We start from the raw sequence: 25006 nt of genomic DNA on the forward strand, positions 1-25006 counted from the left end.
TCTGTGTTAAGTTTCAACATTATAAAACAAACACACCACCTACATTAAAAAAGAAAATAATATTTCATGAAAATGTTGAAAGTTCAGAGGTAGGGCAGACTTGAGGTTTGTTTTATACCAGTAGATCAGTGCTGTCACTAATGTTTTCTTGTTTTTTTTCCCTCTCCACTTGTCTGACTGGAATTAGTGGTATCTTCAACTTTCCTCTGGTAACAAAATGTCTGCTTGAGCTTCAGGAACTGCATGTTTCTCATCCAAGTTAAAAAAGAGCGCACCTTTCCTCTCCAACATCAAATAGAAGTGCTGATTTTCACTTTGATTGAATTAGCTTAAATCCTTTGTCCCTTTCCCCCAATATACACTATTACCTCTGGAATGTCGTGCACAATTTGGACATTTGGCTTCAGCCTGGTCTGCTTATCCATCTCTCAACTGTGACTAAGACACTAAAAGTACCCTTCTCATTTTATGCCAATCAATGCACATTTCTGGATTTGAGGGTAGAATAAATCCCTGCCCCCACCTCAAACCTCATGGCTAATACACAATGAAAGAAGGGAGGAATGACTCATGAATTTTAAGTGCAACTGCTCAGTCTAATTTCTAATATTACCTCAACCCTTCATTCCTGAATTAACTCACTTTGCTCAGAGTGCATGCTCCTCATTACATATTGCTGAATTTGATTTTATAATAGTTTGCTTTGGATTTTTGCATTCATGTTTGTGAGATTAGCCTGTAATTCATGAATTTCTGGTCAAATATCATGTTCTTTGGAAGACTTTTTCTATGACTGGTATTATGTCTTCTTTGAATGTTTATTAGAAGTCACTGATTAGCAACATATATAAATTTTCTTTGAGGGAAGGTATTTTCACTACTGATTGATTTTGTTTAGTAAAAGATTATTCAATTTTTTAATTCTGTTTTAAAGCAATTGTGCTAAATTATATTTTTCTAAGAACTTATCCATTTTGTTTACATTTTCATGTAAATTTCTTCATCCAAACTCCATTATTTTTTAAATTTATTTTTATTGAAGTATAGTTGATTTACAATGTTGTGTTAATTTCTGCTGCACAGCAAAGTGACTCAGTTATACACATATATACAATCTTTTTATATTATTTTCCATTATGGTTTATCTCAGGATACTGAATATAGTTCCCTGTGCTATACAGTAGGACCTTGTTGTTTACACATTCTATATGTAATAGTTTGCATCTACTAACCCCAAACTCCCAGTCCTCACCCCCCTCCCTGTTCTCTATATCTGTGAGTCTGTTTCTGTTTTACAGACAGGTTCATTTGTGCCATATTTTAGACTCCACATATAAGTGATATCATATGGTACTTGTCTTTGTCTTTCTGACTTACTTCACTTAGTATGATAATCTCTAGTTGCATCCATGCTGCTTTAAATGGCATTATTTCATTATTTTTTATGGCTGAGTAGTATTCCATTGTATATATGTATCACATCTTCTTTATCCATTCTTCTATTGATGGGCATGTAGGTTAGCTAATATAAATAGTGCCAGTATGAACATAGGGGTGCATGTATCTTTTTGAATTATAGTTATGTCTGGATAAATGCCTAGGAGTGGAATTGCTGGATCATATGGCCACTCTATTTTTAGTTTTTTTAAGGAATTTCCACTGTTTTCCAAAGTGGCTGCACCAGCTTTACATTCCCACCAACAGTGTAGGAGGGTTCCCTTTTCTCCACACCCTCTCCAGCATTTGTTGTTTGTAGACTTTTAAATGATGACCATTCTGACCTATGTGAGGTGGTACCTCATTGTAGTTTTGATTTGCAATTCTCTAATAATTAGTGATGTTGAGCATCTTTTCATGTGCCTATCGGCCATCTGTATGTCTTCTTTAGAGAAATGTCTAGTTAGGTCTTCTGCCCATTTTTTGATTCAGTTGTTTGTTTGATTGTTTGTTTGTTTGTTTTAATTGAGTTGTATGAGCTGTCTGTATATTTTGGAAATTAAGCCCTTGTCAGTCACATCATTTGCAAATATTTTCTCCCATTCTGTAGATTGCCTTATTGTTTTGTTATGGTTTCCTTTGCTGTGCAAAGCTTGTTAAGTTTTATTAGCTCCAATATGTTTATTTTTGTTTATTTTGTTTTTATTTCTATTGCCTTGGGAACTGACCTAGGAAAACACTGGGGCATTTTATGTCAGAGAATGTTTTGCCACCAGTCTCTTCTAGGAGCTTTATGGTGTCTTGTCTTACATTTAACACTTTAAGTCATTTTGAGTTTATGTTTATGCATGGTGTAAGGGTGTGTTCTAACTTCATTGATTTACATACATCTGTCCAACTTTCCCAGCACCACTTGCTGAAGAGACTGTCTTTCTCCCATTTTTTATTCTTGCCTCCTTTGTCAAAGATTAATTGACCATAGGTGCATGGGTTTATTTCTGGGTTCTCTATTCTGTTTCACTGATCCCTATGTCTGTTTTTGTGCCAATACCACACTTCTGAAAATGTAGCTTTGCAGTATTGGCTGAAGTCTGGGAGAGATATGCCTCCTTCTTTGTTCTTTTCCCTCAGGATTGCTTTGACAATTCTGAGTCTTTTATTGTTCCACATAAATTTTAGGATTATTTGTTCTCATTCTGGGGAAAATGTCATGGGTAATTTGATAGGGATCACATTAAATCTGTAGATTGCTTTGAGTATTATTACCATTTTAACAATATTAATTCTTACAATCCAAGAGCATGGGGTATCTTTCCATTTCTTTGAATCATCTTTAATTTCCTTTATTAATGTTTTATTGTGCTCAGCATATAATTCTTTCACCTTCTTGTTCAGGTATATTCCAACATATTTTTTTGGTGCAATTTTAAAAGGTATTGTTTTCTTACATTCCTTTTCTGCTATTTCATGGTTAATGTAAAGAAATGCAACCAATTTCTGTATGCTAATCTTGTATCCTGCTACAGTGCTGAATTCATTTATCAGTTCTAGTAGTCTTTGTGTTGAGTCTTTAGGGTTTTCTATATATAGAAAGTATGATGTCATCTGCATATAATGAAAAATTTACCTCTTTCCTTACAATTTGGATAGGTTTTATTTCTTTTCCTTGTCTGATTGCTGTGGTTAGGTCTTCCAATACTATGTTGAATAAAAGTGGTGAGAGTGGGTATCCTTGTCATGTTCCAGATGTTAGTGGGAAGACTTTAGCTTTTTAATGTTGAGTATTATATTTGCTGTGTGTTTGTCATAAATAGTTTTTATTATATTGAGATATGTCCCCTCTATTCCCACTTTTGTGAGAGTTTCTATCATAAATTGATGTTGGATTTTGTCAGTTGCTTTTTCTGCATCTATTGAGATGATCGTGTGGTATTTATCTATTTGTTTTCTTTTTTTTGATGTGGTGACTGACTGTTCTGCATATGTTGAAACATCCTTGTGAACTTGGCGTGAATTCCACTTGGTTGTGGTGTATCATCTTCTTTATGTGTTGGGTTTGGCTTGTTAGTATTGTGTTGAGAATTCTTGCATCTATCTCCATCAAAGATATTGTCCTGTAATTTTCTTATTTGGTAGTATCTTTGTCTGGTTTTGGTATCAGTGTGATGTTGGCTTCATAAAATGTCTTTGGGAGTGTTCCCTCTTCTTCAAACTTCTGGAATAGTTTGAGAACAATCAGTATAATTTCTTCTTTGTATGTTTGGTAGAGTTCACCTGTGAAGCACTTGTCCTGGACTTTTGTTTGCAGGTAGTGTTTTGTTTTTGTTTTGTTTTCTTTAATTACAGATTGTATTTCACTTCTAGTGATAGATTTGTTCAAATTATCTATTTCTTGTTGATTCAATTATGGTGGGCTGTGTGTTTCTAGAAGTTGTCCATTTCTTCTAGGTTGTTGAATTTGTTGGCATATAATTGTTCATGGTATTCTTTTATAGTTTTTTGCATTTCTTCAGTATTGGTTGATATTTCTCCTTTTACATTTCTTATTTTGTTTATTTGTGTTTTCTGTCTTTTCTTGTTGGTGAGCCTGGCCAGAGGTCTGTCAATTTTGTTTACCTTTTCAAAAAGCAGCTCTTGGTTTTATTGATTTTTTTTTTCAATTTTTAGTCTCTATTTTATTTATTTCCTATCTGGTCTTTATACTTTCCTTCCTTCTGCTGACTTTAGGTTTTGTTTGTTGTTTGTCTAATTCTTTTAGGTAGTAGGCTAGGTTGTTTGTTTTAGATTTTCTTTTTTTTTTTTGAGGAAGACCTGTATCTCTATGAACTCCCCTCTAAACACTGCTTTTGCTGCATCCCATAGATTTTGTATGGTGTGTTTTCTTTGTCATTTGTCTCAAGTTATTTTTTAATTTCCATTTTGATTTCTTCATTGACCCATTAGTTTTTTAGTAGCATGTTGTTTTGTCTCCATGTAAACCTTTTTTTTTTCTAATTTCTTTTCCTGTGGTTAATTTCTAGTTTCATGCCATTGTGGTCAGAGAAGATGCTGGAAATAACTTCTATACTCTTATATTTGTTGACATTTGTTCTGTACCCTAATATGTGGTTAATCCTAGAAAATGTTTCATGTGCACTTGAAAGGAATGTGTAATCCAGTTTTTTGTTTTGTTGTATTTTGTTTATGTAAATGTCCTGAAAATTTCAACAAAATCTAACTGTTTTATTGCATCATCTAGTCTCTGTTGCCTTACTGATTTTCTGTCTAGAAGATCTGTTCTTTGATGTGAGTGGAGTGTTAAAGTCTCCTACTATCATTGTTTTACCATCAATTTCTCCCTTTATGTCTGTTAGTATTTGTTTTATGTATTTGGATGCATATATCTTGATAAGTATAAATTCCTCTTCTTGTATTGATACCTTTATCATTATATAGTGTCCATATTTATCTTTCTTTATGGTCTTTGCTTTAAAGTCTGTTTTGTCTGACTTGAGTATTGCAACCCCTATTTTCTTGGCATTTCCATTTGCATGAAATATCTTTATCCATCCTGTTCACTTTCATTCTATGTGTGTTCTTTGACCTAAAGTGGGTCTTTCATAGGCAGTATTTTGTAGGCTCTTGTTTTTTTATCCACTCTGCTACTCTTTGTCTTTTGATTGGAACATTTAGTCCACTGACACTTAAGATGATTATTGATAAATATGTATTTATTGCCATTTTAAACCTTGTTTTCCAGTTGATTCTGTGTTTCTTCTTTGTTCCTTTCTTTTTCTTTTTAATTTTCTTTTTGTGGTTTGATGATTTCCTTTTAGTTTTGTATATTCTCTTTATGTTCTCTTCTTTTTGGTTTTCGTGAATTTATTTTACGTTTTTTATTTGTGGTTATCCTGTTTTTCAAGTACGTTAATGCTTTGCTATATCTACTTACTTTAGACTGAGTCATATAGGCTCAAACATGTTATAAAACAAAACAAAAGAGAAGAAAACAAAACAAAACAAAAACTATGTTTTCTTACTCCCTCCTCCACATTTTATGATTTTGGTGTCTTTTTTTTCATCTTCATGTTTATCCTTTTGCTGTGCCTTGTGTTTATCATCACTTCCACAAGTAGATCTTTTTTTCTTTTTGATTTGTATACTGGCTTATTTAAGTAATTTACTCTCCAATTGTGATTTTCACTTTCCTATGTATTCTTGCTTTTTTTTTTTTTTCTATTTAGAGAAGACCTTTCAATATTTCTTTTAGGATTGGTTTAGTTTTCTTTTAGTTTTTGCTCGTCTGAGAAATTCTTTATCTCTCCTTCTATTCTAAATGATAATCTTGCTGGGTATAGTCTTCTAGGTTGCAGATTTTTCTCTTTCACGAGCTTGCACATATCTTGCCTCTCCCTTTTGGTCTGCAATATTTCTGTAGAGAGCTCAGCTGATAGACTTATGGGGGTTCCCTTGTAAAGAACTCTTTTTTTTTTCTCTTACTGTCTTTAGAATCCACTCTTTAACTTTTGCCACTTTTATTATAATATGTCTTGGTGTAGGTCTGTTTGGGTTCATCTTTTTTGGGACCTTCTGTGCTTCCTGTATCTGGATATCTATTTCCTTCTTTATACTTGGGAAGTTTTCAGCTATAATTTCTTCAAATACATTTCAATTCCCCTTTCTCTTTCTTCTCTTTCTGGAACCCCTATTATATGTAGATTGGCATGCTTTATATTATCCTATAAGTCTCTAATATTGCCTTCATTTTTTTTTTCAATCTGGCTTTCTGTCTGCTGTTCTGATTGGGTGATTTCCATTACTGTATCTTCCAGATCATTTATTCATTCTTCTGCATTATTTATTCTGCTAGTCATTGCCTTTAGTTCAGCTTTTGTCTTGGCAAATGAGTTTCCTCAGTTTTCTTGGCTCCTCCATTACTTTTTTACAGTAATCTGCAGTTCTGTTGATAGCCTTTCTTCAATATTTTTATTACCTCCTTTTTGAACTTGGTGTCTATTAGACTGATGAGGTCTGTTTCATTGTTTGTTCCTTCAGGGGACTCCTCTTGGTCTTTTAACTGAGAATTGTTCCTCTGCTTCTTCATTTTATTTATACTTCTCTTATTCTGTGAGTTTAGGAGAAACAATTATCTACTGTAGTCTTGAAGGGGTATTTATATGTGAGATTGTCCCTGTGTAGCTTGTGTAGTTTTAATATTTTTGGCACAATGGCTGTTTGTAGTTTAGATGCTTGCTGCCTCTTTCCTTGACAGGTGCTGGTCATTATCCTCCTGCTAGGGGGTGTGCAAGAGTGTCAGTGAGTATGCTCCTCGGGCTTGCACTAGTGTAGGCAGCAACTGACACCGGCTCATAAGTCTTTTAGTAGTGGTGGAAACACATGCCCACCTCTGGAGCATACTATGGTGGCAGCAGCAGCTCACACCTGCCCCTGGATCTCATGTAGGCAGTTTCCTGTTGCTTGTGAGCTTGCATGGGGAAAGAGGCTCTTATGGTGGTCCCACCCCTCTCTTCACATGCCTCCCAACAATGGTGACTTGTCTTTCTGGCAGGCCCAGGCCCTTACATGTACACCCTCAGTTGCCACACTCTAGGCCCTTCATGCTGTCTCCACACAGCCAACCCATGTCCTCTCCCCAGGTCTGACCTCCAAACCTGAGCTTTAGCACCCAGCGCCAGCCCACACTGGCAGACAAGCATCTCAGACTGGGGAGTGCATAGTGGTTGTACTGACCATACGTGCAGGTACATTTCACCTTCCATAAACCAGTTGCTGCACCCTCCTCCAAGGTTCCAAAACTCCGTCTCCATCCAGGCTGATCTCCCTGCCAGTGAAGAAACTTTCCAGGGTGCAAGAACATTTCCTCCTTCACAGCTCCCTCCATGGGGCACAGGTCCCATCCCAATTCCTTTCTCTCTCTTTTTTATTTCCTTTTGTCCTATCTGGTTACATGGAGGCTTTCTTGACCTTTCAGAAGTCTGGGGTCTTCTGCCAGCGTTCAGTAGATGTTCTGTGTGAATCATTCCACATGTAGATGTATTTTTGATGTGTTTGTGGTAGGAGGTGAGCTCCATATCCTACTCCTCTGCCACCTTGATCACTCTCCCAAACTCCATTATTTTAATGTCTGTATCATTTGTTCTGTAGTTCCCTTTCTTATTCCTCATATTATCTACATGTACCATCTCTTTTTATTCATGAAATTTGTTGATCATCTTTATTTTACATTTTTTTATTATTTAATTGATTTCAGTTTTATTCTTTATCATTCTTTCTTCTACTTTTTTTAATCTTTTTCTATCATTGCTGCAACAAATTACTACAAATTGCTTTTAAAAAGCACAAACATTATTTTACAGTTCTGGAGGTCAGAAGTCTGACACAAATCCCACCAGTCCAAAAGCAAGGAGTCCACAGTGCTGCAGTACTTTATGGAGGCTCTAGGAGAAAATCTTTTTCCTTTCCAGCATCTTGCATTTGTCCACATTCCTTGATTTGTGGCATTTGCCCTTCACCTTTAAAGTAAATAATGTTAGGTCAAATCCTTATATTGCATTACTCTGATCTCAGTTTCCTGCCTACCTCTTCCACTTTTAAGGACACTTATGAATATACTTGGCATACTCAGATAAAACAGGATCATTTTTCTATTTTAAGATCATCTGGTTAGCATGTAATTCCATCTGCAATATTAATTCCCTGGTGCTATACAACCTAACATATTCACAGGTTCTGGGGATTAGGATATAGATCTCTTTGGGAAGCCATTATTCTTCTTTTCACCTAATTTTTAAGTCTATTTTTACTATCATTTTGAAATAAATGTTTAACTTTTTAACTTTCAGCCTTCCATATATTCTAATTTATGCCTATAAACTGCATTCTCTAACTTTTAGTATATTGATTATGCATTACTATTCAGACCAAATATTCTCTCTGTTTTTCTCTCTCTCTTTTCTTTTATAACTCATGGATTACTTAGAAATATTTCTTAATTTATAGATACAAGAAGCTCTGTTAGTTATATTTTTGTAATTGGCATTAATTGCATTGTAGTGTAGTCAGAGAATATTTTATGAAAATTTTGTCATTTGAAAGTGTTCCAATTTGCTTGAAAATAATATATATTTTGCAGTTATTTTTACAGTGTCTGAAGTGTTCCCATTGGGGCAGGTTAATGATATTTTTCAAATATGGAATATCCTTATTTAAACTTTTTCTATTTCACCAATTACTGAAAGAAATGTCTTTTTAAAGTCTTTTCCCCTAATTAAGCATTTGTCTACTTTCTACTAATAACTATCATTTTTTTTTCTTTTGAGAATATATTATTAGCTGCATGCCATTTAAAAACTGTTGTATCTTCATTAATTTTACTTTTTACATTATGGAATGATGCTATATATCTCTAGCAATTGAGATATTTTATCCGATTTATTTATCCAATAGATAGAGATAGATTACTCAAGTGGGCCTAATATAACCACAAGAGTCCTTCAGAGTGAAAGGAGTCAGAAGCAGAGGTCAAAGCAATGCACTGTGAGGATTTCACCTACCTTAAATTGTAAATTAAAGCCTACTTATTCTATTATTAATATAACCATACTAGCTTTATTTTTATTAGAATTTACTTGTATATGAAGTTTCATCTTATCCTTTCAAACTTTCTGAATTCATACATTGCCATTGAATCTCTTGTACATGGCTTATTGCTGTTATCCAGTCTGGTCATCTTCACATTTTCTTTCCTCAGGTTACTATGAATTATCAGTTCATGCCATCTAAAACACAGAACTATGTTATAGGAATAAAAAGTTACTCACTAAATAACTGAGAGATTTTAGGATTCAAATAGATTGAGAGGGTATAAATTTCAAGTTAACATTTTACTTGACTCTCTTAAGTTCACAAGGCTAGGCTTTTGTAGAAATGACAGTCTCAGAGGGAGATCTCACTCTTCTGTATTTGAAACTCTCTCCTGAGTCCAGTTTACTGTTTTCTTTTTCAGTGTACGTCTTCAAGTCTCTCAAATAGGTAGCTGCACACCTTTTTCTGGAAATACTTCTCTTCCCTCCCAAAGAGAGAACATCACAAGTTCTCAAGTTTTCCTTATATATTCATGGAAGACAACTCCTTGGGGAGATGGCAAAATCACAGTGCTGAGTTTTATGCCCATGAGGCTGCTTGGGGATGATCCAACTCCTGTTCAATCTTTCTTTTCAATTCCATCAAATAAATTACTTTTCCCAATAAAGTAAGCAATATTTATTTTCTCCTAGGAAAGACAATAAAACCTCAGGTTAAGCAAAATAATTCCCTTTTTAATTTGGCTTAGTTTACTGACTTTTGGCTATATTTCTTTGTTATTAAAAGACATTTGGTTATTTTCTCTTAGATGAACACACTTGAAATAACAACTAAAGAAGAGATGAAACAAACTATACTAAATCCAAATGGCTGCCTCTTTGTTACTTGAATTGTGAGGCAGGGGGAGGAATGTAATTTCTGTTTTATTTCTTTATCACACCATTCTGCTGCATAAAGATGAAAATGGGGATAACCACCTAGAGTGAGGAAATATTTTTTAATTGCATATTTTTTTCTTCATCACATACACATACATGCATACCAGAGGTCTAGAAAAATACTGCTTTTATTTATATATCTAAAACTGAATCCATACAACTTAGTGCCTCCTTGAAAGGCAAAGACTTCTGAATATATATAGCAATTACACACAGGTGTAAGGATGTTTGTAAGGTGACTATAAAAAATTTTCCCAAGGAGTTGGATATGTTTTTCCAATCACAAGCTTGGAAAAAATTGTGCATTATTGCTTTGATTAGCAAATAATACTTGTTTTTTAGAAGCAACTTACAGTTGAATTTATGGCTGACTTCTACCTAAATCCCGACTAAAGAAATATAGTTAATGAGGTATCATAGTTCTAATAATTATATAAAAATAAATATTGAGGAAACAAAATCCCATAGAATTGATCAGAAGATAGTCAGGTAAGCCAAGTGTTACACAGAAAAAAGTATTTTATTACATGTAATTTTATAAGGTATTTTTTTTAGAATAAGGCAATTTAATAAATGCCAAGATTAAATGGTTAGTGGAATCAGATCACTGGGGAACTGGTTAGAAAGCAAACTTCTTTTCCAATGCAAGAACAATTTTTTTTTCAGGGCCATATTTTAAACTCCAGATCCTATGTAAATATTTGTTTTAATAAAATTGTTCCTACTTGGTCTCAATATTTACACTAAGCTTTTTGCTCCCATGAGAAATATGTGTATCTATTATTGTGGATGTATCATATAAAGGAACCATTATATATCTTTTATTGCAAAGTATTTTGCATGCCCACCATGTGGAAAGCACTGAGAGGTCCAGTGAGGAATTTGTAGATGACTCTGCCTTCAAGGAGTTTTCAAAGGAATAGGAAAAATATGTGCTTATTTGAAAACGTCCATGGCTGGATTATAATCACCTGGGGAACTTATATAAAACCAAGAACCAAGCCCCATCCCTGACCAATTAAATCTGAATCTCTAAGGTTAGAGATGTAGGCATCATTAATTTTTTAACATATATTTTTAAGTAATTTGAGATGTTACATAAAAGTTTAAAAATATGACAATTTCCTTTAAACTTCACCTAATTTTCTTTAAATTTCTCTAAATGGTAACGTTTAACATAACCACTGAACACTATTCAAAACCCCCAAATTAACATTGCTCCAGTGCTATTAACTAGTATAGACATTTTGTTCAGATTTTATCAATTTGCCCAATAATGTTATTTTCTGGACCAGGATTAAATCCAGGATCACACAGTGAATTTAGTTATCATGTATCCTTAGTGTCTTTTAATTTGGAATAATTCTTCAGTCTTTATCTTTTACGGTCTTAATATTTTTGCAGAATGCTAGACAGCTATTTTGTAGAATGTCCCTCAGTTCAGTTTCCTGAAGATAATGTTAAGGGTTTTTAATTTATTTTTTATTAAAAACTTTATTTTCATAGAGCAAAACTAAGAAGAAGGTATAGAGATTTCCCATATATTGCCTGTTCCATATATACATAGCCTCCACAATTATCAAAGCCCCCATCAGAGGAAAACATTTGTTATGGTTAGTGAACCTACAATGACACACTATAATCACCCAAAATCTATAGTTTACATTGGGTTCACTCCTTGTGTTATACTTTCTATAGGTTTGGACAAATATATAATGAAATGTATCCAACATTAAAGCATCATACAGAGTATTTCACTGCCCTAAAAATCCTCTGTGGTCTGGTTTTTCATCTATCTCACTCCTCTAACACCTGGCAACGACTCATGTTTCTATTGTTTTCATAATTTTGTCTTTTCCAGAATGTCATATTTTGATAGAAATTGCATTGAACCTGTAGATTGCCTTGGGTAATATGTTCATTTTAACAGCATTAATTCTTCTAATCCATGAGTACAGTATAGCTTAATTTGTTGTGTTGTCTTTAATTTTTTTTTTTCATCAATGTTTTATGGTTTTCTAAGTATAGCTCTTTTAACTCCTTGGTTATATTTATCCCTAGGTATTTTATTCTTTTTGATGGGATTGTTTTCTTAATTTCTCTTTCTGATAGTTTGTTATTAGTATGTAGAAACACAATAGATTTCTGTATATTAATTTGTAACCTGTAAATGTACTGAATTCATTTGGTAATTATATTTTTTTGGTGGCATTATTAGGATTTTAAATATATAACATCATGCCACCTGCAGATAGTTTTACTTCTTCCTTTCCAATTTGGGTTTCTTTTATTTCTTTTTATCGTTTGTTGTAGCTTTGATTTCCAGAACTATGTTGAATAAAAGTGGTAAGAGTGGGCATCCTTGCCTTGTTTTTTATCTTAGAGGAAATGTTTTCAGGTTTTCACTATGGAGTATGATGTTGGCTGTAAGTTTTTCATATACAGCCTTTATTATGTTGAGGTATTTTCCCTCTATATTTACCTTGTTGAGAGTTTTTATCATAAATGGCTGTTGAATTTTGTCAAAAGCCTTTTCTGTCTATTGAGATGATCATATGACTTTTATTTTTCAAGTTGTTAATGTGGTGTATCGTACTGATTGATTTGCAGATATTGAACTTTCCTTGCATCTCTGGGATAATTCCCACTACCTCATTGTGTATGTTCCCTTTAATGTATTGTTGAATTCAGTTTGCTAATATTCTGTTGAAGATTTTTTCATATATGTTCATCAATAATATTGGCCTGTATTTGTTTGTGTGTGTATGGTGTCTTTGTCTGATTTTGGTATCAGGTTATACTGATACTCATTTTAGGCTTGTAAAATGAGTTCAAAAGCATGCCTTCCTCTTAACTTTTTTTATAATAGTTGGAGAAGGATAGGTGTTAACTATTCTTTAATTAAAAAAAATTTGGAACATAGTTGATTTACAATGTTGTGTTAGTTTCAGTTGTACAGCAAAGTGAATGAATTTTACATATACAGATATCCACTTTTTTTTTTTTAGATTCTTTTCCCATATAGGCCATTACAGAGTACTGACCAGAGTTCCTTGTGCTATACAGCAGGTTCTTAGTAGTTATCTATTTTATATATAGTAGTGTGTAACTATATACAAAACCTTCTGTTTTGTAAATAAGTTCACTTGTACCTTTTTTTTTTTTTTAGATTCCATATATAAGCGATATCACATGATATTTCTTCTTCTCTGTCTGACCTACTTCACTCATAAAGACAATCTCTAGGTCCAACCATGTTGCTGCAAATGGCATTATTTTGCTCTCTTTTATGGCTGAGTAATATTCTATTGTATATATGTACTGCATCTTCTTTATCCATTCCCCTGTTGATGGACATTTAGGTTGCTTCCATGTTCTGGCTATTGTAAATAATGCTGCAATGAACATTGAGGTACATGTATGTTTCTGAATTATGGTTTTCTCTGGGTATAACCCAGGAGTAGGATTGCTCTGTCATATGGTAGTTAAATTTTTAGTTTTTTAAGGAAACTCCATACTGTTCTCCATCGTGGCTGTACCAATTTACATTCCCACCAACAATGTAGGAGGGTTCCCTGCTCTCCATACCCTCTCCATCATTTATTTGTAGATTTTTTGATGATGGCCATTCTGACCTGTGTGAAGTAATACCTCATTGTAGTTTTGATTTGTATTTCCCTAATAATTAGTGATGTTAAGCATTTTTTTCATGTGTTTTTTGGCCATCTGTATGTCTTCTTTGGAGAAATATCTATTTAGATCTTCTGCCCATTTTTTGATTATTTGTTTTTTTGATATTGAGCTGCATAAGCTGTTTGTATATTTTGGAGATTAATCCCTTGTTGGTAGCTTCATTTGCAAATATTTTCTCCCATTCTAAGGGTTCTCTTGTTTTGTCTATGGTTTCCTTTGTTGTTTAAAAGGTTTTAAGTTTCTCTAGGTCCCATTTGTTTATTTTTGTTTTTATTTTCATTACTCTAGGAGGTGGATCAATAAAGATCTTGTTGTGATTTATGTCAAAAAAATAAAAAATCCTAGCAAACAAAAGTCTAGGAACAGACATCTTTACAGGTGAATTTCATAAAGAATAGTTAGCACCTATCTATTTTGCTGGGATTTTTTGTTGTTGTTGTTGTTACTGGTTCAATTTTATTATTGGTAATTGGTCTGCTCATAAAAGAATCAGCTTTTTGTTTTGTTGAATTCTATGTACAATTTTATTGATTTATTCTCTAATCCTTAGGATTTTTTAATTTAATATGCTCTTATTTTTCTAATTTTCTAAGGTGAAAACTCAGATTATTGATTTTAGATTTTTCTTCCTTTTTGATATTTACATTCAGTGCTATAAATTTCCCTCTGAGCTCTGCTTTTTTGCTGCATGCCACAAATTTTGCTTTTATGTTTTCATTTTCATTTAGTTCAAAATTATTTTTTTAATCTCTTGAGATTTCTCTTTTGACCCTTGTGCTATTTAGGATGGTGTTATTTAGTCTCTAAGTATTTTTGGATTTTCCAGTTATCTTTCTGTTATTGATTTCTAGTTTAATTCCACTGTGGTTTGAGAGCAGGTATTATGATTTCTCCTCTTATAATTTGTTAAGGTGTATTTTATTGCCCAGACTGTGGTTTACCTTGGTGAATATTCCATTTGAGCTTGAGGAAAATGTGTATTCTGCTGTTTTGGGATAAAGTAGTCTATACATGTCAATTATATCTAGTTGATTGATGGTGTTGTTGAGTTCAGCTATGTCCTTATTAATTTTCTGCGGGCTAGATCTGTCCATTTCTGCTACAGGGATATTGATGTTTCCAACTAAGAATAGTGGATACATTTATTTCTTCTTGCAGTTCTATTAGTTTTTGCCTCATGTAGTTTGATGCTCCGTTGTAGATCTTGAAGATCATTATGTCTCCTTGGAGAATTGACCCCTTTATCATTTTGTAATACTTGTCTTTTTCCCTAATAACCTTCCTTGTTTTGAATCTACTCTGAAATTAATACAGCTACCCTTGCTTTTTTTGACTTGTGTTAGCATGGCATGCTTTTCTCCATCTGTTTATTTTTAATATATATGTCTTTATATCCAAAGCAAGTTTCTTGTAAACAACATATATAGTTGGGTTTTGCTTTTTGATCCACTGTGACAATCTCTATCTTTTAATTGGTGCACTAAGGCCATTAACTTTCAAAGCGATTATTGATATAGTTGGATTAATAGTTACTATATTTGCTACTGTTCCTATTTGTTGCCCTTGTTCTTTACTCCTACTTATGTCTTTTTTTTTTGCATTTTGTGGTTTTAATTGAGCATTTTAAAATAATTTTATCATCTCTTTTTCTCAACATATCCGTTATACTTCTCCCCCCACCTTTATTTTTATTTTACTTTATTTTTTTAGTGGTTGTCCTCAAGTTCACAATATACACTTTCAACTAATCCAAGTTCACTTTCAAATAACACAATATCACTTCACAGATAGTGTGAATATCTTATAACAAAACATTTCTGATTCCACCTCTTTCATTCTTTATATAATTTCTGTCATTTACTTCACATACATAAAAACATACATCTGTGGTTTGATTTCTGATAATAATTTGGGGAAATTGTCAGTCATTATTGTTTCAAATATTTCACTGTTCTTTTCTTTATTCTTCTGCTGTTATTGCTGTTATATCATGTATGTTACACCTTTTTTTTTTACTTGTCCTGTAGTCCTCGGATATTCTATTCTTTGTTTTTCAGTCTTTATTCTCTTTTCAGTTTTGGAGTTTTCTACTGAAATCTCCTCAAGCTCATAGGTTCTTTCCTCAGTGGTGTCCACTCTACTAATAAGACCATCAAATGCTTTTTTCATTTCTGTTGCAGTGTTTTTGGTCTCTAGCATTTCCTTTTAGTTCTTTCTTAGGATTTCCATCTCTCTGTTTACTTTGCCTATCTGTTCTTGCATGATGTCTACTTTATCCAGCAGAGCCCTTATCATACTCTTCATAGTTGTTTTAAATTCCTGATCTGGTAATTCCAACATTTCTGTTATGTCTGATTCCAATGCTTGCTCTATCTCTTCAAATTATATTTTATATCTTTTAGTATGCCTTGTAACTTTTTTCTTCATAGCCAGATATGATGTTCCTGGGTAAAGTGAACTACTATAAATAAGCCTTTAGAAATGTGTTGGTAAGTTTTGAGGGGAAAGGAGCATTCTATAGTCCCAGAATTAAGTCTCAGTCTTTTAATGAGGTTATGCACTGGACTCTGATTTCCACAAGTGTGTCTCAGTGTTTTATCCCCCCTCAGATAGGACAGGAGGGCTAGAGTGGGTTGCAGTTGGTTATTTCCCTTCTCTCATGTGGAAGGCTAGAGCTCACTGGAGTTGTATATTTCACTCACCAGAGGTCAATTAGATTTCTATAAAACCCCAACAGGTTAGGTTCTGTCTAACTAGTTTTCCCTGCTGGCAGGCCTTGATAAGAACAGAGTACTCTAGAGTATTTCATAATGGTTCTTTTTCTGGAACTAGAAAACATGAAGGGGTTTCCCTCACTTATTGTGAGATCCTGGTGAAGCTCTTGAATGTAAGTCTCACAAAATTTGGGGGCTTCCCTATGCCTGGGACTCCCTAGAATTTTTTTTAACCTCTCAGAGTTGCCCACACTGAGTCTCCAGCAATTCATCAATTACACTTTAGTGTTTCCTTTGCTAGCCCTGGTTTCCATGACAGTTTCCATTTGTGAGTCTCTGTTCCAATAAGCCACGACTCCCTGTATTTGTTTATCCCCTCCAAGCTCGGGGGCAGCAGTTTACTCTATGTCCTTCCTTGTCTTATAGATTTGAGGAGATTTATTGATTTTTCTGTCTGTTCAGCTTTCTATTTGTTGTTAGAGAAGAGTGGGAACTCATAACTGCTTACATTCTTAATTAAAGGCTATTTTCTTTTAATATCACCCAATTAATACTATGTTCTACTCAGTGTATCATATGAGGAGGCACATGATGACAATTTGTCTCATTATTGGTAATGTTAATTTTTAAAGTGGTGTCTCACAGCTTTCTCTACTGTAAAAATACTATTCTTCCTTTATAATTAATAAGTAGTATTGTGGTGAGATATTTGAGATGATGTAAATATCCTGATTTTCATTATACCTTTGCCTATTGATTTTAGTGTATGTTGACACAATAAATTATTACTCTGGTATTTGCCAAAGGGTGATTTTTTTTTTTTTTGGTTTATAAAATGTAATTTTATTTTATGTTACTCTGTTGTTACATAGGGCATAACATTTTCACAAGGCCTTTTTGGGACTACAGTCGATGATTATTAGCAACATACAATAGTGGTCCAACTCTCTAACAATCACTAGACAAACTGGACACCCTCTCACATGTGCACAAATCTGCCTGGAAAAGTACTAAAGTTTTAGACTTGGACTTGTGTATTTTATTTCCCCTTTCTAGTGTATTAAGAAATGACATGCACTTTCATTTGCCAAAAGCAATGCTTGTATTCTGGCAGCAACATGCTACTTCTATTACATAGTAAAGTGAATACCAGAACTACAAAGGCAGGAGGTGTAAGTGAATTTTTATTGGGAAGGGAAGTTGTCAACTTAAACAACAGCAAATGAAGAATGAATGAGGAAACTCCCTGTTGTCACAGATATGCAAGACCTCCATCATATATGATACAGGAGGCATTTTAATTTGTGACCTCCAGCCTCAGAATGTCAACTGCTTTTCCATTCAATCTAATACTTCTGGTTTCCTACCAAAAAGGAATATATTAAGAGGATGGAAAAGTTGCTTTACTGAAAGAAAACTCCCAAAGAAGAGTTAAGGGAGGGAATGTAGAAATCAGGAAGTTATGCAGAACACTCTTTAAACTGTAATTAACTACATTTTCATATCTTCACAGTAATACAAAACACAGTCACTTGCAGAACTGGTTCAGATTACTTAAATACCAGATACATTTTTAGTCCTCTACATAAGTGTTTGGAAGTTACTTATGTTTATATGAAATGAAGCTATTAATACTTTTCTACAGCAGTAACTGCACACCAGAAAGGCCAAGACAAACACAAATCAAGGAATGGAGTTTTCCCAAAGCTGTGGTGTGAAAAGACTATAAACAGTTGATCCCATACACATGAATGGGTTTCTTTGCTATAGGAAATCCAAATGGAATAAGGAATGGAGATGAGTAAAAAGGTTTCTTGAGGGGAAGAAGGATGACACCCTGTATGCACTTAGTTCTCTGCCTCTCTGCCGCATCACATTCTTCTCCTGCACTGTCTGATGTCCATAATGTTAGGTTGTCTCTAAGCAACTGCATGATGAGGGTGCTGTCTTTGTATGAGTCTTCATTCAGTGTATCAAGTTCTGCAATGGCCTTATCAAAAGCTGTTTTAGCCAGTGTGCAGGCAAGTTCTGGGTTATTAAGGATCTCATAGTAAAATACAGAAAAGTTAAGAGCCAACACCAGGCGGATTGGGTGTGTGGGTTGCATCTCTTTCTTGCTTATATCAAAAGCCTCTTGGTAAGCTCCTTGGGAATTATCTATCGTTTGTTTCCGATCATCACCACAAGCAACTTCAGCAAGGTACCGGAAGTAATCTCCCTTCATCTTCAGATAGAAGATCTTACTCTCTGGATTGTTTGCATTGGCTATTAAATACTTATCCAAAAATTCCAGAACCGTGGTGCAGATGGACGGCAGTTCGGACTCCACTTTCTCCCGATAGTCCTTAATCAGCTGCAGCTCCTTGTCAGAGGTGTCGGTCTTCTGCTTGATGCTCGAGATGACCCTCCAGGCGGACCTGCGGCCCCCGCCCACGTTCTTGTAGGCCACCGAGAGCAGGTTGTGCTCCTCGTTGGACAGCTCGGAGCCCTGCTCCGTCACGACCTTCATGCAGGCGGCCATGTCATCGTAGCGCTCAGCCTGCTCGGCCAGCTTGACCTTCTGGATCAGCTCCGTCTTCTCCATGGGGCCGGGGACAGGACAGCGAGGGTGAGCACTGACCCGGATGCCGAGGAGGAGTGCGGAGGGCCTTCATGTCTCCGCGGCCGCGGCGCAAGTCCCACCCCTTTGATCCGCCTTTGGCTTTAGCCGAGGACCCTCCCGTCTCCCCAAAGGGTGATTTTGTATTCCATTCATTCATTCTACATTTAATTGGAATGTTATGTAAGAAATAATTATCCATTTATTTCATTTATGTGTTTATTCTACTATTATTTATATCAATATGGCCTCATGGATATTTGTTTTCTTCTGTGGATTATAATTCAATATTATATTATTTATTTTTTGCCTAATTGTCCCATATTTTGGCATTGAGAGCCCCTTCAAATGACATATGGTGCATAGCCTCTTCATTAACAGTAATGAAGAGGAGAAAAAGAGAATACAAAAGACCATTATAGAAAAACAGTGAGAGCCAGAAAAAAAGAACACTTCTGTGGGATCTCCAGGAATGTGTAAAATTAGCTATGTACAGTAGTTCCATTCCCCACCCCCTCAACTGCGGGAGATTTGTTCTAAGTCCCTCCACCATGGTTACCAAAATCCATTGGGCTCAAGTCCCTTATATAAAGCAGCATAGTACAGTTGGCCCCCTCTACTCACAGATTCTGCTTCCTGGGATAGGGAGTGCCAACTGTATAGTGCTTACATCAAAGAAAAGTACTTGATCTGGGAAGAGATGGAGGTGAATAAAAATCATACAAAAATAGCATTATGCAATATTTCCCAATAATCCAAAGATTATATGATGATATAAATAATTGGAGAGAAAAAGATATATTGATGGTGTTCAGAATTATAAAATTTTAAGTTTCTTTATGATTCTTGAGTAAAAATATAATTATCTTTCAATTAATTTCTGGGTATTCAATTGTTTTCTGGGTATATTTCTTTAATCCACCAACTGACTAATACAGGAAGACTTCTTATAGGAATGAAAGCAAATAAAATAAAGTGATCACAATGAATTCTATTATCATTGTAAACCTAGATTATATAAATTAATCTGTTTTCACTATCATTTCATTACTATCCTTATTGTGATTTTTAATTTTCTTATATTTTAAAAATATCAGTCTAGAATGCATAAATATCAGTCTAATTCAAATTTCCCACTCCCCCATAACCTCCAAGGAGTAATTTGTGAAAGAACCTGAAGACAGCCAGGATTTGGAAGTTAGTAAATTGTTAAGTTTGTCATGTATGAATTTCTCAAACCCTGTTTCTTAAGCTAGAGGGAAAAAACGTATCACATGTGATGTATAAGAATTAGTCAACAGAAAGTGGCTTTTAAAAAATGCAAAGTGCTTGCCTATCCTTACCCAGCACTTCTCCTCCAAGTCCCTACTAAAATTGAGCTAAGAATAATTTGTTACTGATGTGATGTGACTTATCCTTCAGTTGAATTGAGATTAAAAAATATTGAGACTTATAGGTCTAATACTTTATTGATCTCACTTATAGATTCATCAAAAAAAATTCTGAAAATGGTAAGTGCTTTTGCTACTACCTATTTTGATGAAAGTACTTATTGTCCCCAAATCTTATTTTTATATCACTGGTGCATGATCAGGTTTATTTTTATAAGTGGTAAAATAGGTTTGTTTGTTTTTTAAGGGCAAATAACGCAAATATATCTTCAAATAGATGTTTCTGTTCACCAATTATGTCTCCTATTTCCGAGTTTACTTTGGTGTTAGTGACCTATCTCCAGGTCAAAAAACATACTCATGGGTGTATCTGAATTGTTGTCTGCTCAACGTGCTGAAAAAATTAATAAAACAAAGTGATTCTTAAGTTTAGCTTGATAGCTATACTTCAAAAGTTCTATGAATATGGGGAAGGCTGTGCAAATAACTAAACTTAGAATCATGACATCAGGATATCAGTTTAATCTTTGCCATTTTAGAATTGTGTAATCCATCAAGTTTCTTGGTGTATTTAGACCTCATTTTTCTCATCTCTAAACTAAATGTGGAAGGATTAGATAGTCTCTAATATTCCCTTCAGCTCCAGGAAAATACTTTTTTAGTTGAACTATTACTATAACAATTTTCGAAATAAAAGTATACAATCTGTGACTTTTATTAATGGTTGAGGCTTAGCTAAGCTTTAAAGTTTCCAAATTGATTTGATTTGATATTTTTGGGAAAACTTCATGTAGAAAATCAAATATAACATATATAGAGACCTAGGAGATAGTTGGAGATTTATAGAGATCATATTCTTAGCACTGCTAACATTATAATTTACAGAATATTACTCCAAATCTACCCACTTCTTAATCCTACATGAGGGCTTATATAATGTTGCTGCACCAAGCACTTAATGCAGTTTCAGAAATCATCTGCATATTTTTTAAAGAAAATATTGTTGGCTTTGAAGTTTTATGCGAAACTCAAGGAAAGTGAAGTAGTCAAGTACATTTACAGAAAATATTAAAGTTGAACAAGTACGAATGACAAAGGAAGCTCAAGTGGATATACAATTCAAATTGATTCTGTTTCTTTTCAATCTCACACTCTCTCTCTCCATGGAGATATACCAGGGAAGATGTGACCGTAGAATAGAGAATACATGATTTTGTATGTAATTACACACTGTTTCCATGGTGTGTGTGTGTGTGTGTGTGTGTGTGTGTGTCAATAGGGTTTTATAGGTGTTTTGTAAACCCAGTGCCCTCAAACTAGTCAGAAAAGCTAGAAGATGTTCCCAAAGATTCTGTCTTCATTAGTGAGATGTTAGGGGGAATAGAAAACTAAGATTTCAAAGTACTTACTCTATAACTACTATTGTATTAGATCCTCTGAATTATCTCACTTGATAGCCTTAATAAACTTGTTATTTTGGTATTGCTATATCTAAAGTTAGCAAGATGAGTCCAAGAGAGTTTAAAGCAGTTTTTTCAGAATTTAAATGGCTAGTGGAATTTGATTTAAAACCTGCACCAATTTGACCTCTGTACCCAGGCTTGAGGAAAGCAATTGAGGGAAAGAATAATCATAAGGCTAAGAGAACTTTTTGCTTCTCTAAAGAAGCAAAAACACAGAAGGCTAATCTGGGAAGTTATAAATTCTGATAAAGGGATTGTGTTGCCTACACAAACAATGATGTGACCAGATTCTCCTTTGTACCATGGCATGTGACCATTGAGTGAAACACTCGATGGAGTTTCCAGGAGTACCTTCTTGTCCTGCCCATGCTTCTCGGACACTGTAGCCTGTTCCTTGCCCTAGTCTTGTGTTTATATCCCTATCTGAGGAATATTACAGAGAAAACAAGGTACAAATGAAGATCAAAAAGATAGCTCAAGTTAATTCAGTCAAATGATGGAAGTACTTTTCAGTTTTTCACTGAACATGTGTGAATATTAAAGGAAAAGGTGTGGGCTTTTTAAGGCAAAGCAGTATCTACTTCAGAGATAGCTGCTTCTAAGTGCATTTAATTTGGTGCAATTTTTGCCCCAGTAATTAAGCATTTTCCACTACAGCAGCATTTCTCAATCTCAGTCCTGTCAACATTGTGTTGAGTGGGGTTGTCTATACATTGTAGGATGTTTAGCAGCACCCCTGGCCTCTACTCCCTAGGAGTCAGTATCATCTTCACAGTTGTGACTATCAAAAATATCTCCAGAAATTTCAAAATGTCTCCTGTTTTATTTTAAGTTAATTTTTATTGGAGTCTGGTTACTTTACAATGTTGTGTTAGCCTCCACTGCACAACAAAATGAATCAGCCACAGTGAGTATAAAAAAGCAGCAAAGACAAAAGTATAATATATTTTGCTTTTGTTTCTTTATGTAACAATGCATTCAGTCTCTATCTTTTGTCTGGTAGTTGTAATAAGGGGTTGATCAGTCAGATTTCTTACTGTTAAGCTGAATCATGACTAGGTGACAATTTAATTAGATCATTTATTAGTCTCAAGTCCTACCACCAACCTCTTATATTTTTCTGCCTTTGTATTCTTGTTGTATTTGAACTGGGAGAAGTTGGCCATAATTTCCAATATTTTATATTGGAAATATAAAAATATATTTTATTCAACTTCAGCACTGACTTTGAATATAATATCTTGAGAATGTGCAAGATTCTGCTAATTCTCTCTGCTTAACATCTCCTCCACAGCTGAAAACCTTGGGGAGAGGGAATGCTGAAACAATTGATGTGTCCACTCATTTAGGACTCAGATGTCTCTAAATTCTAAATGTATACAGTTGGGTAAAGTTTAGACTATGTCTATCATTTCATTTTCTTATAAATGTCTGAAAACACTACCCCCAAAATGCCACTCAACTTTTTCTTTTTTGCTTTTGTGCTATGGGCAAATTATGAGCTATAAGATACACAGCTTATTTGAGTAGGATAATCATTGAACATATACTGACACACATTTTCCCACTTCCAAAGGCTTGTTTCAGAATTAGTCTTTAAAAGACTAATTATTAAGGGCATTTTAATTTTTTATGTGCAAACTTCTCTGTTTTTTATTTTTAATTTTTATTTTATATTGGAGTAGAGGTGATTAACAATGTTCTGTTAGTTTCATGTGTACAACAGTGGTTCCGTTATACATAAACATTTATCTATTGTTATTCAAATTCATTTCCCATTTAAGTTATTACAGAGTATTGAGCAAAGTTCCATGTGCTATATACAGTAGGTCTTGTTGGTTACCTATTTTAAATATAGCAGTGTATACATGTCAATCCCAAACTCCAAGTCTGTCCCTCCTCCCCACCCTTCCCCCTTGATAACCATAAATTTGTTCTCTAAGTCTGTGATGTGTATTTCTGTTTTATAAATAAGTTCATTTTTATCATTATTTGAGACTCTGCATGTAAGCTATATCAAATGATATTTTGTCTTTCTCTGTCTGACTTACTGCACTTGGTATGATAATCTTCAGGTCCACCCATGTTGCTTCAAATGGCATTATTTCATTATTTTTAATGGCTGAATAATATTCCGTTGTAAATATGTACACCATCTTCTTTATCCACTCATCTGTCGGTGGACACTTAGGTTGATTCCATGTCCTTGCTATTGTAAATAGCGCTGCAATGAACGTTGTGGTGCATGTATCCTTTTGAACCATGTTTTTCTCTGAATATATGCCGAGGAGTGGGATTGCTAGATCATATAGTAGCTCTATTTTTAGTTTCTTAAGGAACTTCCATACTGTTCTTCACAGTGACTGTACCAACTTACATTGTCACCAACAGTGTAGGAGGGTTCCCTTTTCTCCAGCATTTATTGTATGTAGACTTTTTGATGATGGCCATTCAGACTAGTGTTAGGTGATACCTCATTGTAGTTTCGATTTACATTTCTCTAATAATTAGTGATGTTGAGCATCTTTTCATGTACCTCTTGGTCATCTGTATGTCTTCTTTGGAGACATGTCTATTTAGGATTTCTGTCCACTTTTTTTATCTTTTTTTTGTATATTGAACTTCATGAGTTTTTGTAAATTTTGGAGATTAATCCCTTGTCGGGCACATCATTTGCAAATATTTTCTCCCATTCTGTGGGTTGTCTTTTCATTTTGTTTATGGTTTCACTTGCTATAAAAAAGATTTTGAGTTTGATTAGGTCCCATTTGTTTATTTTTGTTTTTATTTCCATTACTCTAGGCGATGGATCGAAAAAGATATTGCTGCAATTTGTGTCAAAGAGTGCTGTGCCTATATTTTCTCTAAGAGTTACATAGTATCTGCTCTTACATTTAGGTCTTCAATCCATTTTGAGTCTCCTTTTGTGTATGGTTAAGAACGTTAAAGAACATTCTAATTTCATTTTTTTTTTACATGTAGCTCTTCAGTTTTCCCAGCAACACTTATTGAAGGCACTGTCTTATCTCCATTGTATAGCCTTGCCTCCTTTCTCATAGATTAATTGACTATAGGTTTGTGGGTTTATTTCTGGGATTTCTATCCTGTTCCATTGATCTATGTTTCTGTTTTTGTGCCAGAACCATACTGTTTTGATGAAGTCTGAAGCCAGGGAACCTGATTCCTC

General features: G+C 34.3%; 1 protein-coding gene across 1 annotated transcript; it reads right to left on the minus strand.

Annotated features, from left to right (window-relative positions):
• Nucleotides 1-17726: 17726 nt before the first annotated feature.
• Nucleotides 17727-19141, minus strand: LOC307177628 (14-3-3 protein theta-like). The gene has a single exon (XM_079904946.1). It carries the CDS (start codon nt 18948-18950, stop codon nt 18090-18092), a length of 861 nt encoding a protein of 286 aa, XP_079761072.1. The 5' UTR covers nt 18951-19141; the 3' UTR covers nt 17727-18089.
• Between the last annotated feature and the right edge of the window lie 5865 nt (nt 19142-25006).

This window comes from Stenella coeruleoalba, assembly GCF_951394435.1.
Source record: "Stenella coeruleoalba genome assembly, chromosome: 19".
Classification (NCBI taxonomy): Eukaryota; Metazoa; Chordata; class Mammalia; order Artiodactyla; family Delphinidae; genus Stenella; species Stenella coeruleoalba.

What these genes read in the sequence shown, in the direction of transcription:
- LOC307177628 (XM_079904946.1), bottom strand. Translation starts at nt 18,950, where the DNA reads ATGGAGAAGACGGAGCTGATCCAGAAGGTCAAGCTGGCCGAGCAGGCT.